The 15,294-nt window shown below is 41.9% G+C and overlaps 1 protein-coding gene across 1 annotated transcript; it reads right to left on the bottom strand.

Moving 5' to 3' along the window:
* Positions 1-882: 882 nt before the first annotated feature.
* On the bottom strand, positions 883-13,613 carry LOC120798368 (poly(rC)-binding protein 3-like). The gene is made up of 12 exons (XM_040142619.1): positions 13,539-13,613; positions 13,343-13,366; positions 13,210-13,242; positions 12,975-13,091; positions 11,325-11,456; positions 10,733-10,861; positions 8,880-8,954; positions 6,141-6,182; positions 4,803-4,818; positions 3,109-3,167; positions 2,081-2,250; positions 883-937 (listed from the first exon to the last, which is right to left on the bottom strand). Exons 1-12 carry the CDS (start codon positions 13,611-13,613, stop codon positions 883-885), a joined length of 927 nt encoding a protein of 308 aa, XP_039998553.1.
* Positions 13,614-15,294: the final 1,681 nt, after the last annotated feature.

Raw genomic sequence — 15,294 nt, 5'->3', positions numbered from 1 at the left:
TGATAGGAGGCTATGTCGGAAAGTTTTTCGTCTGGGCAGGGAGTAGGACTAGACGTGAATGGCCAAGAATGCTGAAAAGTTTGCGGAAAAGAACAGGAGCACAAAGATATAACGACATTTGAAGGAACACGTACACTGAACAGGCATACTCAAATACACGATGATACAACACTGAACACATGCAATATAAGCAATAATGTAAATATAGGAAATTAACATGAGAAGGGAGGCTCTAGGAGTGATACCATTGGCTTAAAAGGGTCATGTGATGCATCAAAGAGTCATCGGTAGAGACTGGATTTGTAAGTGGACAAAGATGCAATTTAGGACAAACGCAGAACAGTCCGGTTTTTTTTTCTTTTCAAAATATATTATCAAAATTTGATAATTTGGCTACATCCCACCACACACTCTGCCGATAGCATCACTGAGCAGCTGTAAAAAGCAAAAAACTATGTTCTACAAAATTGTTCAATCTTTTACTAGTACTTCTTATACTTTTAAATGATTTTCTATGACGCAGCACTGACAGAGAGAAAGAGAAAGCAATAGATAGAGAGAAACAGAAGAAAGATTAACACAAGTTGTTCCTAGCAAACATTCAACATGCTTCAACTTCTCTAAAAAACCTAATCAACAGAGAATTTCTTTTTGTTGTTCTTTTTTTTTTTTTTTTTTTTTTTTTAATATATATATTTAATTTGGCTCTCAGAAATAAAAGTGAGCACCCAACCCTCCCTGATGTATAAACAACTTTGAACCAGGGCGGGAAGGTTATCGGGTTTTTCGGAGAGCCAGAGCCAGAGTCCGAAGGGCTTCATCGGGGTTGTCTGCGGTAGTCAGTCATTGGAAAGGGCCAAACGGAGGAGCCAGTCAGGGATCTCAGGATGTGGTCATGGAAGATGGGTCGTTCCACATGGCCGCCACGTCTCTGAACCTGAAGGAGGATATTGGAGGAGTAGGCATAATTGCTCTTCTTCTCATTTTCCCCAAAGCAGCCTGAGTTTAGTCCCTAATTTGGCCAAACACGGGGGCAAAAATGAAGTAGTTTTGTACCATTTCCTTGAGTTGTTTTTTGTATTTGCCTTTTTATGGGACATCATGAACTCAAAAGAATCAAATCAGCCCTTTCGCTAGACATTATGTTGATACTGGGCAATTCTTCAAAATCGCGGATTATATTTAATGGCAGCCTTTTTTTAAACATCCTATGCCGACTTGTTTAAATTAACTGATAGAACAATGTCTGTGTATGGCAAATGAAGTATAGTTACAGTTAGGAAAAGATTGCTGTGATGAGAAATAAACTATAAGAACAGTTTGACATTTTGGGAGATAAACTTGAAACTGAGGTGTAAAAACAATACGTTGTGGTTTTATGAGGGGTCGTCATTCTCTCTTGAGAAAGAAAGCGTCTGGCAGAGATCAACCTACCAGCCTAGAGGCGCTGGTAGGTGAACTTTGTAACCTTTGGACAGAGCCAGGCTAGCTGTTTCACTCTGTTTCCAGTCTCTATGCTAAGCTAACTGGCTGCTGGCTCCGTCCACATATTTCCTGTACAGACAGTGAGAGTGGTATCGGTCTTCTCATCTAAGTCTTGGTAAGAAAGCGAATAGGTGTATTTTGAACTGAACTAAACAACTTGGTTATGGCGGTGTTTTATGGTTTACATGAGAAGAATTGCATGCGTGTCATGCCCATCTGCCACCCCAACCTCTAGACGCTTACTTCTCACCTAACTACACGAAGGGCACATTGTAATTAGCAGCTTTTTTAAATATTAAATCGCAACAAATTAATAAAGAGGGGCCTGGCTGACAGAGTGCGGGGAATTTTAAAAAAGAGCAACAACAACAATGATGCAAAGCAATAAAACAGAAAGACGAGTGCATACACACGAGGTTTCAAGCTACAAGTGCTTTTGCAGGTACCTGACAAACCTGAGAGCAGCCAATTGGGCAATTTACCATTTCAAAAGAGAAACGTCCGTGTCGTAGCGGTACCATGAGAATTGTTCACAAGGAGGAAGAGGGTTTCAACTTTTTCCCCAGACTCTAGCAGCCACGGAGAGAGTTCTGACCTTGCATTGATGAGGTACTGGGCCAGGCTGATGTTGGCGGGGGTCCCTGTGATGGTGATCTGGCGCTCCGATGACCCTTCCATGGCGTTAGCAATTTTGATCTGCGCCCCAGACATCTGACGGATCTCGTTGATTTTGGTTCCCTGGCGTCCGATTATGCAGCCTATTAGCTGGGAAGAAAATGGGGGTTGGACTTAGGATGGCCGGAACGCACGAACGACACATAAACACACACGTTTCGACCCGACTCGATTTGACGGGACATGGATTCCCTGCGATGCATGTGAGCACTGGCCAGTCATCGCCCAGCTTTGAGCTATAACTTTGATGCTTCCTTTTTTTTTTGCGTCCAACAAGTCTTTTCCATTAAGGCCATTCACTTTACAGAGCCAGCTGCCTTTGACTGTACTACATCTCCGCTGTGGATACGGAGATTTTTCCATGGTTGCATCTGAACTGCTGTCACATTGTATTGCTGGAAACATGAGGCAGTTTTTGACATTGCGGTTCAGCATGTGAAATTGGGCTTTGATAGCAGTTACTTCCCGATAAGTGTCGTGCCTCCTTTTCGTTTCATTATGCTGTTTTGGAGAAGATTTGCCAATTAATAATTTAACCAATCAACTGAGAATTGTCAGTCGAATTCCTCTGAAAATGGAGTTAAATAGTCAAGCAGGAGTTAGTAAATTTGGTTGCAATGTCCCTAACCTTTATTGATTTTCTTAAAAGGTTGTCTTCGATAATGTTAACCCTCAACAGTATTTTACTTATAATGTGCTGTATGTTGGCAGTGGCAATGGCAAATTAGCCAAAGTGGCTAAACAAAACTGCTGAAGAAGTGTGATGGTATTTCTGCAGTACCGTCCATAATTTGCTTTTTATATAATTGTGGTGCTGAAGGCAGAAAGAGTCTTGCCAGTTTTTGTTTAGAACAAATCTGTGTCTGGGAAAATTTTAGTAATTACCGAAAAAAGCACTTGTCATAGTCACAAGCGGACATTTTAGCACAGTATGACAAATGTACTCACATCATTGGGAATGGTGAGTTCATGAGTACTGGCCTGGTTACTGGCATCCAGACCTGCTGCTGAACCCAGGAAGCAGACAGACACACACACACACACACACACACACACACACACACACACACACACACACACACACACACACACACACACACACACACACACACACACACACACACACACACACACACACACACACACACACACACACACACACACACACACACACACACACACACACACACACACACACACACACACACACACACACACACACACACACACACACACACACACACACACACACACACACACACACACACACACACACACACACACACACACACACACACACACACACACACACACACACACACACACACACACACACACACACACACACACACACACACACACACACACACACACACACACACACACACACACACACACACACACACACACACACACACACACACACACACACACACACACACACACACACACACACACACACACACACACACACACACACACACACACACACACACACACACACACACACACACACACACACACACACACACACACACACACACACACACACACACACACACACACACACACACACACACACACACACACACACACACACACACACACACACACACACACACACACACACACACACACACACACACACACACACACACACACACACACACACACACACACACACACACACACACACACACACACACACACACACACACACACACACACACACACACACACACACACACACACACACACACACACACACACACACACACACACACACACACACACACACACACACACACACACACACACACACACACACACACACACACACACACACACACACACACACACACACACACACACACACACACACACACACACACACACACACACACACACACACACACACACACACACACACACACACACACACACACACACACACACACACACACACACACACACACACACACACACACACACACACACACACACACACACACACACACACACACACACACACACACACACACACACACACACACACACACACACACACACACACACACACACACACACACACACACACACACACACACACACACACACACACACACACACACACACACACACACACACACACACACACACACACACACACACACACACACACACACACACACACACACACACACACACACACACACACACACACACACACACACACACACACACACACACACACACACACACACACACACACACACACACACACACACACACACACACACACACACACACACACACACACACACACACACACACACACACACACACACACACACACACACACACACACACACACACACACACACACACACACACACACACACACACACACACACACACACACACACACACACACACACACACACACACACACACACACACACACACTCACACACACACACACACACACACACACACACACACACACACACACACACACACACACACACACACACACACACACACACACACACACACACACACACACACACACACACACACACTCCCTCACTCACACACGCAGACACGCGCACGCACGCACACACACACACACATACACATACAGGTACGTCCGAAATGCTACAAGAGTAAAGAGAGGATCCGAGGAGAAGTAACAACACAGACAGGTGATGGACGAAAACCAAGAGAGAGAGAGAGGAAAAGAAAGAAGAAGAGAAGAAGCTCATAAAGGGCTTGGCCTGAGATTCGGGGCTGATGGGGTGATGCTGGTGAATAACATTGATCCATAAGCCCCGCCCCCCGCCCCCAGTTACCGTTGCTAGGCATTCCATCAAGCATTCCACTCTAGGACTACAAGTACGCAGTTCACAATAAGGCTGCCATATTTAACTTTATCAATTAGTAGTCACTGAAACAATGGCTCCGTGTTTTTGTCATTTCTAGCCGCCGACTGTCTGAATTAGCAGCTTTCGCTGGCAGAACTTATCAGCTATAGCTAACTAGCTAATTTAGCTCCATTAATTTGGGTGTAAATGCTTCCTCCGGCTTGTGTTTTTTTTCAGTGTTTTCCAGTCCATTGAGCTAAATGACACAGGCTAAAGCTACGTGTGCCGGGCAGAACGGACGGCATCCTCACCAGGAAGATCGGATTGTTAATTCCAACAGGATGGAGTTGCTAACATTAGCCTTCAGGCCGTCCTCTGCACTGTGAAGAAATGCAACACAGTGAATTTGCACAGCAGAGTTATGGGCCCCTTGGGCTTTGGAAGTAACACCGGTTTACTACCGTAGGTTGTAAGCCAGTTAGCCGAACATGCTAAAGATCGCACCTTATGTCAGAGCAGATAAATACACACTTTACAAGTCTGCTCTTGAGTTTTTTAAGTTTTAACATAAACATATTCCACATTATTTCAGAACATATATGTTTTTAGAATATATTTATATATTAAGTTTTTATTCATTTCATGTGGTTTGAAGACATAAAACTTTCTTTAGAAAGCTGATTAATTTTTTTAATCCATGAAACGACTTCAGTCATTGTTTTCTCATTGTTCGAATCTTGAATGAAAAAATGCCTTTTGTCAACTGCCATTTAAAAAACTGGGTAAAAATGAAAACAGAATGCTTCCTGGTATATCGTACCCATTTCAGGCAGGTGTCAGGTCTAAAGTTGATTGCTGTAGCATATTGAAATAAAAGGAAACCACCAGGCACCAGGCCAAGTCCCATGAGGTTTAATGCCAAACAGAGGGCATGGAGGCAAGAGTCAGAAAAGTTAGAAGATATAGGAATTACATATCAGAATAAAAAGCTGTATTAATATTAACAATTAATATTAATAAGGGTGGAAAGAGAGTAAGAAGAGCCTGCAACTCAAAGAGTGCGAGACAGAATTATGGAGGGTGCAGTGTGGACTGCCTCGTGGGGTTAGCACTCACATCTGGATGAGGGATGGCGTACTGTCCTTGAATGGTATAAGCCTGCAAACATGAGGAGAAGAGCTTATTGTTATCTCGTTACGTCATCCGAACAAGCACACAATAATACTGGCTTCAAATGAATCACATACTGTATTAAATCAACTTTTTGGCAACGTAAAACTGTTGAATCTGTAACAAAACTAGGCCAAAGCAAAATATAATTCAAGAAAGATTAAAAAAAGAAATCGACATTTCTACAATTTAAGCACTCTATAGACTCAGGTTTTTTTTTTTCTAAAATCTTTTGAGCTTTGTTTTTAGCCACATTACAAGAAAGTCATGCACTATAGACTCCCTGTCATGTTCGCCTACTATTCATCAATCAGATCCAGTTGAACTAAATCAATAAGGGACAACGCAGACAGTGGGGAGGCGACAGGGAGGGTGTGGGGGAAACCAGGGGAGCGGCCCTGAGAGGAGTAATGTGACTTGACCTGTTGGGTGTGTGGTTTATAGGGGCCACAGAGGACAGAACTGAGCTAAATTGCATTTCATCAGCCGAGACAGCAACCGCTGCGATACTGAAGCCAGAAAAAAAAAAAAGGCGTGTCAAGTCTCTATATGGCGTCGGTTCAGTTTCAGTTTATTAAGTTAGAAAACAAACATTAGACTTCCAGATGTAGACATTTCGAGATTAAGACCAAGTCAAATTTGATGGAAATGTTCCATTTTTTTTCCCCCGGGAACAGCCGCTTTCCTTTTAATTGATGAGAATTTCAATTCACTCATGATCAATCATATATTCTTGGTAAATAGATGATCCTAGTGATATAAGGTAGCGTGAACCGTGCTAATGGTACTCAAATGTAGAGCTGAGGCAATTAACTTATCAGATGAACAACATAAAAATTATTCTGTAACCATTTTTATAATTGATTAGTTGATTATCAAGTAATTTATCAACCAAAATGCCAAGAATTGTCTGTTTCCAGCTTCTTAATTGTGGATTTGCTGCTCTTCTTTGTCTGATACAGTAGTAAACTTAAAAGGAGCAAACTCAAGGTGATTTTTCCAGCCTTAAAGCTACTAAAGGGGAAATATAATTGGGGGAAAATATAAGAGGAAAACTGCTTGTTAAACCATTTTATGTCTAAAATGCAGCTGATTAAATTAAAGCTGCCGCATTGTTGTCATTAATTGATTAGTCAATCAGCAATAATTTGGATAACGATTTAAAAGCCATCTTTAAGCAAAAGTGCTAAAAATAATCACTGGTTCCATCTTTTCAAATGTTGATATTTTCAGAATTTCTTATTTTTTTTATGATAGTAAACTCTTAAGCTCTAAACCAAGCCACTAACTGAATAGTGGCTTAACGAAAATTATTGGCAGCTTAATTGACAATGGAAAGAATCACTTGGTTGCAGCCATAGTCAAATATGAGAGCCCAGAGGATTGGAGGGGACTAGAGATGGTTTTTTTTCTGTAATGCAAGAGTTAGACTTATATTATATCTATAAAAGCCCCGTCTCTACCGTCCCTACAATGCTATCAAGCCACGATAATTTCTCCTGTCTCCTGTCATTCACACCCAGTCCACTAGTTGGCCCCACTGAGTTTTCCTTCTTTTGCAGATCACCTGGTGTAGCCACCTGTCCACACAGCTGCCTGCCATTAGCCTCCCCAGTCTAGCCTGCCCTCTTGCTATGTGTTCACCTGTTGCTCTCCTGCCAGTGTCCGATTAGACACATTCACCATTTTGAATAATTTTACCTAAACACACCCGGTATATTGTTTTTTTTTTCTGTGTTTGGATCCAACATCGACTCTTAATAGATGTAACCCAGCTGTTCTACCAAAATCAACAGAGGTTGTTCTTGGTAAGTTAGCAAGCATTTTCAACTTTAAATGAATTAATGCAAAAAGTCAATCAGAAGTGATTTTTGTCAGTTTAGAGCAGTTAATGTAGTTTTACTAGTTTTATTTTTTTTTGTGTTACTCTATATTTGTATAATTTTACTAGAGCTCTGTCAATTTAACTTTGACATCTATTGGCGTTCGATAATTATGATAAATGATAAATAGCCGTTTTTGGCCTTGTGTCGTTTTCTGATTCTTTTCTAATCCGTAGTTTGACGTTTTCTTCACCTAACCTGGATGTTTGTTTGTTTGTTTAAGTTATGTCATTCACCAGTTGAACTAATTTCTGTGCTCCTCTTAACTGGAAAATTGAGGCAGCTTCCGTGTGTGGAACTGTTTTGATGGTTGCCCCATGTACCTGATGAAGGTCAAGGGGCTGAAAAGCCGTAAACTAATAGATATTCCAGGGGCAAGTAAGACAGTGTGTGAGGGTTCATGAGACATTTTACGAGCTAAAGTCAGGGTCTTTTTTTCTTTGTCCATTTAGGTTGGATGTTTCCGCCGCCCACGTCCTCATCAATTAATAGGTAAGTTGGCCAATTTCCCAAAAGCCTTGATGGATCCTCTCATGCAGAATAACACGAGTTGACACCTGATTTATTCAAAGACTGATGTCATTTATCCCAGTTCTGCTGTGAGTGGCTCAGGGGCGATGGATGACAGTGAGGGCAAAGTAAACAGCAGTGACGGGTTCATGCTAGTTGAGGGGGGCGGGGTGGGGGAGTGAGGACGGGAGGAAAAGTGAGTAAAACCTGGTGCGACACTAACAGGCAGTGGCTGGTGCTGCAGTAAGAGGCTGAGGTTGGCTGTGGACGCCCCCAATGGGTCTGCTCTTACCTGGCCACCTGAGAAAATGACAGGGGTGGAGGCAGGCTTGGGGCGGTAGGGGATGGTGGCACCTTTCGGTGGGGACTGAGGAGAGCAAAGGAGGAGAGAGTGGGGGGGGGGGGGTAGAGGAAGGGGTGAGATGTGGAGAGAGTGTTAGAGCAGAAAGAAGGAAAGAAATAGAAAAAGAGAAAGAAAGAAGTTGCATAAAGTGAGACCAGAAGGGACAGTGCCTTAGGGAAGACAGCCTGTGACACTCACACAAAAGTGCTCTTCACTGTGTGTTCATGCTGACATAAAATGTCCAAATCGTGGTTCAGTGCACAACTAAACTTGGATTTACCTGGAACATCACTTTCAACTGGATAATGATGACTCAACATACTGTACTTAAAATATCTTTTTAAGTCCGCGTTCTAGAGACTTACAGTCATGTCACATATGTCCTAGTATCCATGGCTGGTGCCATCATGAAGGCCCAATGGAGAACTGGCTGTGCAGATAGTTAAAGTTAATGGTGCGAGAAAAAGAGAGACAACTACAAAGTGTGTAGCCCTTGAATCTAAAGCATTATCCTGTTGTTGACATGTATCTGCGAGCTGGTAGTGATAGATTCTGCAATGTCTATATTTCGCAAAAACGGAGCCAGGGGAAAAAAAAGGCTCTGGAGGTGAAAAACAGCAAAATAAGCACCTCGTGTATTGATCTTGTAGGGGAATTTTTTTTTTTTATCTACGATCGATGGCTCGACAAATCTGCTGACATGTTTTGGCATTAAGCCTCCCATCAGGGCATGTGTAACGGCAGTGAGCTCTCATCAAGCACTCACCAATAAACGGAACCAAGCCAAAACAGTTTTTTCACTGTAAATAAAAATTACCCAAAAGATCAACACATGAGCTGATTATTTTTGCTTGTTTTTGACCTCTGGATTGCTGCATTTTTTTTCCCTGACTCCGTAGATGTTATTGCAGGAGAAGGGCACCTGTTTCCTATTATGAACTCCATAGTTTCTTCTATATATATACATATATCTATATATTATTTTTAATTATTATTATTATTATTTTTTTTTTAGCTTTTGGACAAGAGAAATGTGTTGGCAGCAGCACAGTGATGGGCGGCTGTGCAGATCTGCACAGTAACAAAAATCATCAGGGCACAAAATCGAACAGAAGCATCGGTAGTGGAGCGATAGTAATAACTCATAGCTGCGTTAAAGTTATAATCCTTAAGATTTTTCTAACATAACAAACTCAAACATGGAGCTGACGGTCTGTCGCACACTGAAGAAGTCATAGCTGAAACTTCTGTGCACCCCCCCCCACTCATATTTGACAATTTAAGTCAAATAACATCTAATTGGTTTGGGTGTTGGAACTCTTTTCGTGCTTTGGACTCTGACTTTGACTTTGGGTATACACAGCCCGTCTTGAGCGCAACGTTTTTCGCTCCGACTTCGCTCTTGTAATGAAGGATGCCTTCTTCACTGAAACAACAGGAGTTTGTTGGGCTGCACTGTGAACGGCTAAAAACCAGCTGCTCTTCTGTTGTGGTCGGCCGATACGTTGACTAGTCCATCGGCAGTAATTTAGATAACCGGCTTAAAAGTCATTTTTCAAGCAAAAAAAGCTAAAAATAAATAAATAAATCGCCGAATCCAGCAGCTCAGGGAGCGTTTGGTGTCGTATTAAACTGCACACCAATGTCACCAAATCACCCGAGACTGAAATCTTAAGGATTTTAACTGTAAGCAAACTACTGTATCTTCCATCTGAGGGGTTTCAATCACAACATATAGTCATTGTTAATAATGTTTCCTTCGTTTCCCTTTTTTTTTTTCTCCCCTCCCTTCCATACTGTACCTCAAGCATCACCACACATATCTGTTTGACACACTGGATGATGGCCTCTGGGGCCCCTGAGATCGTCACTGCTCTCTCAGTGGAGTTGGGGAGCATGTCACCCGCGACCTGGACCTGAGCTCCTGTGGACTGGAGGTGAGAAGGAAACATGAAAACACGGCGAAATCACACAGACAATCATTCATCTTTTTATTGATCCTGCCTCCTTTTTAATCAGCTTCAAACAGAGTTAAAACTGCTCCCAGAGCAGCAAAATGAACTCTGAGCTTTACACGTTGGGGATTACGCAGCACATAAAGCTTAACTGGAAACCATATGAATAAGTAGGGGATTTAGAAAGCTTACATGAGAACTGCATGAAGGGTAAATATGATATTTGCAATTTATTATGGTTATACCGTCAGTAAGATTATACATGTGATTAATTTTCAGTTTTACACAGTGACATCCCTCCAAAGCAAGTATAACTGGAGCATTTACTTTATTATCCGGTAATATTCGAATTCATATGGTCCTTATCAAGATCAGTGGATAGAAAAAACAGGGTCAATTCAGGATATAAATTAAGAATTTCTGTCCCCGCATACTCTACCTCTCTCATTTCTTTGATTTTGGAGCCTCCTTTGCCGATGAGGGAGCCACACTGACTGGCTGGGACAACAAGCCTCAGGGTTACCGGGGGTTTACTGGTGGCGGGACTGTTGCTCATGGAATTGATTATATCCTGAGGGGGGAGAAAAGACCAGGTTTTATCAGATAAGTACCGTGTCCAATACAGCGTGTTACATACTGTAGAAATCCACCTTGGTGCACGTGCCGGCATCGCTAGGAAACTCCACAAAAGACTCTTGCATGTCAAACAGACGATATTTAAAATGCTACAGCACAAAACTGCCTTCAAATGGCTGAGCAAAAATCATTTTGTTGTTGAAATTTTTCAGCAACAGTATGAATTTATATAGGCTGTATTTCAGGTCGCACACATCCTCCCAAACCCTTGTATTCTGCATATATTAGTGTTTTTACATCATGTTTACGTGTTTTTTGACTTCATACGCACCAGTGGTGGAATAGAACAAAAATCCTTTTTTTTTTTTTTTTATAAAATTTGAACTACAATTTTGAGATGCCTATACTTCCTTTGCACGTTACTTTAAACTGTATTTTTATATTTTACTTTATTTTATTGTACAGCTGTACGCAAAGTCGGGGGCAATTTGCATATTTTGTTGGATTTTTGTAGTGAAAAGACGACACATGCAGCCGCTGCAGCGAACTGACACTAAAAATGAGCTGCTTCAAATGTTAATGCTTTTTATTTCATGAACTTAAACAACAAACAATAATTGAACACTAATTATGGCATGTGCAGAAGTTTGGGCACCCTTCTAAGCCACCCGACTAAGTGAAGTGTTACCCTTTCACTTTTACGTGTACATCGGGAAATTCGTCTTATTTGCTCCCCTCCACATTGGTCCATACACACTCATTCTGATAAGGCACCCGAATCAAAACACAGCACTGGCCCACTTTCAAAGGGTGCCACAAGGTTAGATCAGCACATTTCTGTCCTACATAACCCGGCCAAGCCTGCTTTCTATTCCATTTGGAAATGAGTCAGTACGACACGCTAAGGCACGCCATCGGTGGAATGTAACTGAGTGCATTTACTCGAGTACTTCACTTAAGTGCGGATGTGCTTGACGAGCTATGGTTACTAGCTACGTTACAGATTAAGGTTTTTTGCATACAAAACATATGAAGCGCTTATAAAATGTGTTTTATTAGGGCCTGGACCACTCTACCTACCAGTATATCCAAGTAGAGCTGAACGATCGGTCGACTGACAAAAACTTCAGATGGTTTCAGTCATTTTTCATGTAAAAAATATCAAACTTTTCATGCTTCCAGCTTCAGATGTGTGGATTTGCTGCTCTTTCCTTGTAATTATTTAAATTTATTTTTGGTCATTTTGAGGTTTGGAGTATTTGTTTGGACCAAAAAAAGCATTTTTCTGCATTGAACACTGAACACTATTGAATACATTTTCCTAGTAGTAGTTACATTCTTAAGTAACATTTAAAATGCAGGAATTTTACTTGTAATGGAGTATTTCTACCAGTTTTACCAAAGTAAAGCATGTGAACGCTTCCTCCACCACTGTGGCATATTCACAGTTGACTCACTAAAGTGTGACTTCAAAAAACAGACTCTGTAGGGTGCAGATTGTACATGTTAATACCTCCTCGAATTTATAGGCTATCATGGCAAAGGCCTTGAAGATGGCATCCGTTGGCCCGGTGATGGTGACTATCCGCTCAGGGCAGTTCCCCTCTGAGATGTTGATGCGGGCGCCGCTCTATAGGGCAAAAAAATTAAAAAAAAAAAAAAGGACAAAACACCACGTGCTTAAGAGCCACAAACAATCACTGGGAGTGTTGAGACTTATAGGATATTTGCAGAAAAGTTTGACTTACGTCTTCGCGCATTTTCTTCACCGTTTCTCCTTTCTGGAAGCAAAGAAAAGGGAGAATATTGAGATGCTTGGTGTATTTCCCACGGGCATTATGATGCTTTACATGGTCTGCTTGTTGTGTTGGTGATAAATACCTTTCCTATGATGCTTCCGACCTCCTGCAGAAACGCACACAAAAAAACAAAACATTGTCAGGTCTGTTTGTGCCACGGGGACCCTCGAAATCAGCTATTTTCTTTTGACAGATACAGTAATTGAAGAAAGTTAGAGAATATGAAATTGAATTTATTGCCGAGAACTGTTTTGGTCTCTGTGTTTTTGTTTTTATACCTTGCCGTGCATCAGCAGCCTGATGGTGAGGGTCACATTCAGTCCACCTTCTGATTGGACCTTGATGGGCTCCATGTTGGGATTGGAAGTGGAGGAATAAGGGGCGTGGTCACGTGAGAGAGGAGTTCGAGGGCCAACGCGAGTGTGATGGTGGAGTCAGCCAACCGGTCGCCTGCCAGATAAAACGAATAGATATATAAATACACAAATAAATAAAGACACACCTGAGGAGATTAGGCCGGGCAGATAGCGGGCGGGGACTGAAGTGTGAAATTGGTTTTAGTTTTCTCTTCGCCGTGCCTCCTGGCTCTAGGTACGGACCGAGATCAAGGCATTTTAGTTCAGCGAAATTTCAAGTCGGTAATGAAAATACAGTGTAGTACTTCATTTGGATAGTTTAATGCTGGTATTCAGCTACCAGGTGAAAACAAGCGCGATACAAACCATTCAACTCTAATACAAACATTAAATATTTACTTGTCACTCATTTAAAATTCACTTTAAGCTGATTAGTCTCTTCATTCACATGTTGCTCAATAAGGAGTTAATTTTAATCGTAGGACTACTTTGGGGAAAAAAAACTGTGAAAAAAAAGATTCTTGGTTTAAAAATAGAAGATAAAAGGGATTAAAATAAAGCTGGACTGCCAGCCAGAGACCTGTACTCCTGGTTTAATGTGTAGTTTGTGCTAAATTAATCGAAATTGCCACTAAAGCACAATATTCTCATATTCTATGAAAAACAAAAAAACAACAATGCGTTGGCCCGTCTGTCAATACTTTTGGACTTCCTTACACTGTCTTTGGCACTGAACCCAAAGCCTATTTGTTCCTACCGAAGACCTCAATCTTTGAAAACAGATTATGAATGTACTCTCATCCATCTAAAAAAAAAAAAAAAGGCTCAGTAATTTCGTAAAACAGCTGGGGACTGTGGTTGTTAGCAAACGTTAACTCAAACAGGACTAAAACGTAGGCTATTTGTGGACAACTTTTTTTTTTAAATAGTTTTTGGACAACAATGGAGCTCTATGGCTCAGAGGAATAAGCTGCTGCTGTTAGTAGACAAATCCATTGTCGGTTCTGGTCTTTTTTTTAAAGCAATGTACAGAATATCTCCGAATTTATCCATTTTAAGGTGGGTCTTGTTTCACTGACCGTGAGGCCCCATCTTTATTATTTCAGTTTTGTTCCTTTTTATAAGTTACATGTTCCTCGGGTCAAACTACCACACAGCAAACCTGGGGCCCGGAAGTCTTTTTAGTAAAGAAAATCGCTGCACAGACAGAGGGAGAAAAAGGGGTTAAGGGGGGCGCAGCATCTCATTTTTGCCCCAGGGGAAAAAGGCAATGTTGTAATAACTGTAATAATGATTACACACAGTGGACTCTGCTTTTGAAAAAAATGAGCCCGGTTCCCCCCTGATGCAGTACACAGCCGTTTGCAGTGAAAGCCATTGAAATGTAGGTCAGCGCACGTCTCTTCAGTCACGAGATGAGCCATCGAACATCGAGAGCCGTATTTATTTTTATCAAAGCCCGTTTCAGCTGGAACCCCTCTAGATTCGGCCTGACAAGTGATGTAATGAGTCAAGCAGGACTTCAGAGTGAACACAGGAGGGCGCTTCAGTCTGTACGCCGACTCCCCGACAGTGGATCTGAGTATTAGTGCACTGCAGTCAGGGCTGGAGGATTTTTAATCTGGTGCAATTTATTTAAAAAAATTAAAAAAAAACAACACACAGCACATTGGGGGGG

Source organism: Xiphias gladius, chromosome 13 (assembly GCF_016859285.1).
Source record: "Xiphias gladius isolate SHS-SW01 ecotype Sanya breed wild chromosome 13, ASM1685928v1, whole genome shotgun sequence".
NCBI lineage: Eukaryota > Metazoa > Chordata > Actinopteri > Istiophoriformes > Xiphiidae > Xiphias > Xiphias gladius.
The sequence above is the reverse complement of the archived record's forward strand: the minus strand, read 5'-3'. Positions and strand labels throughout refer to the sequence as shown.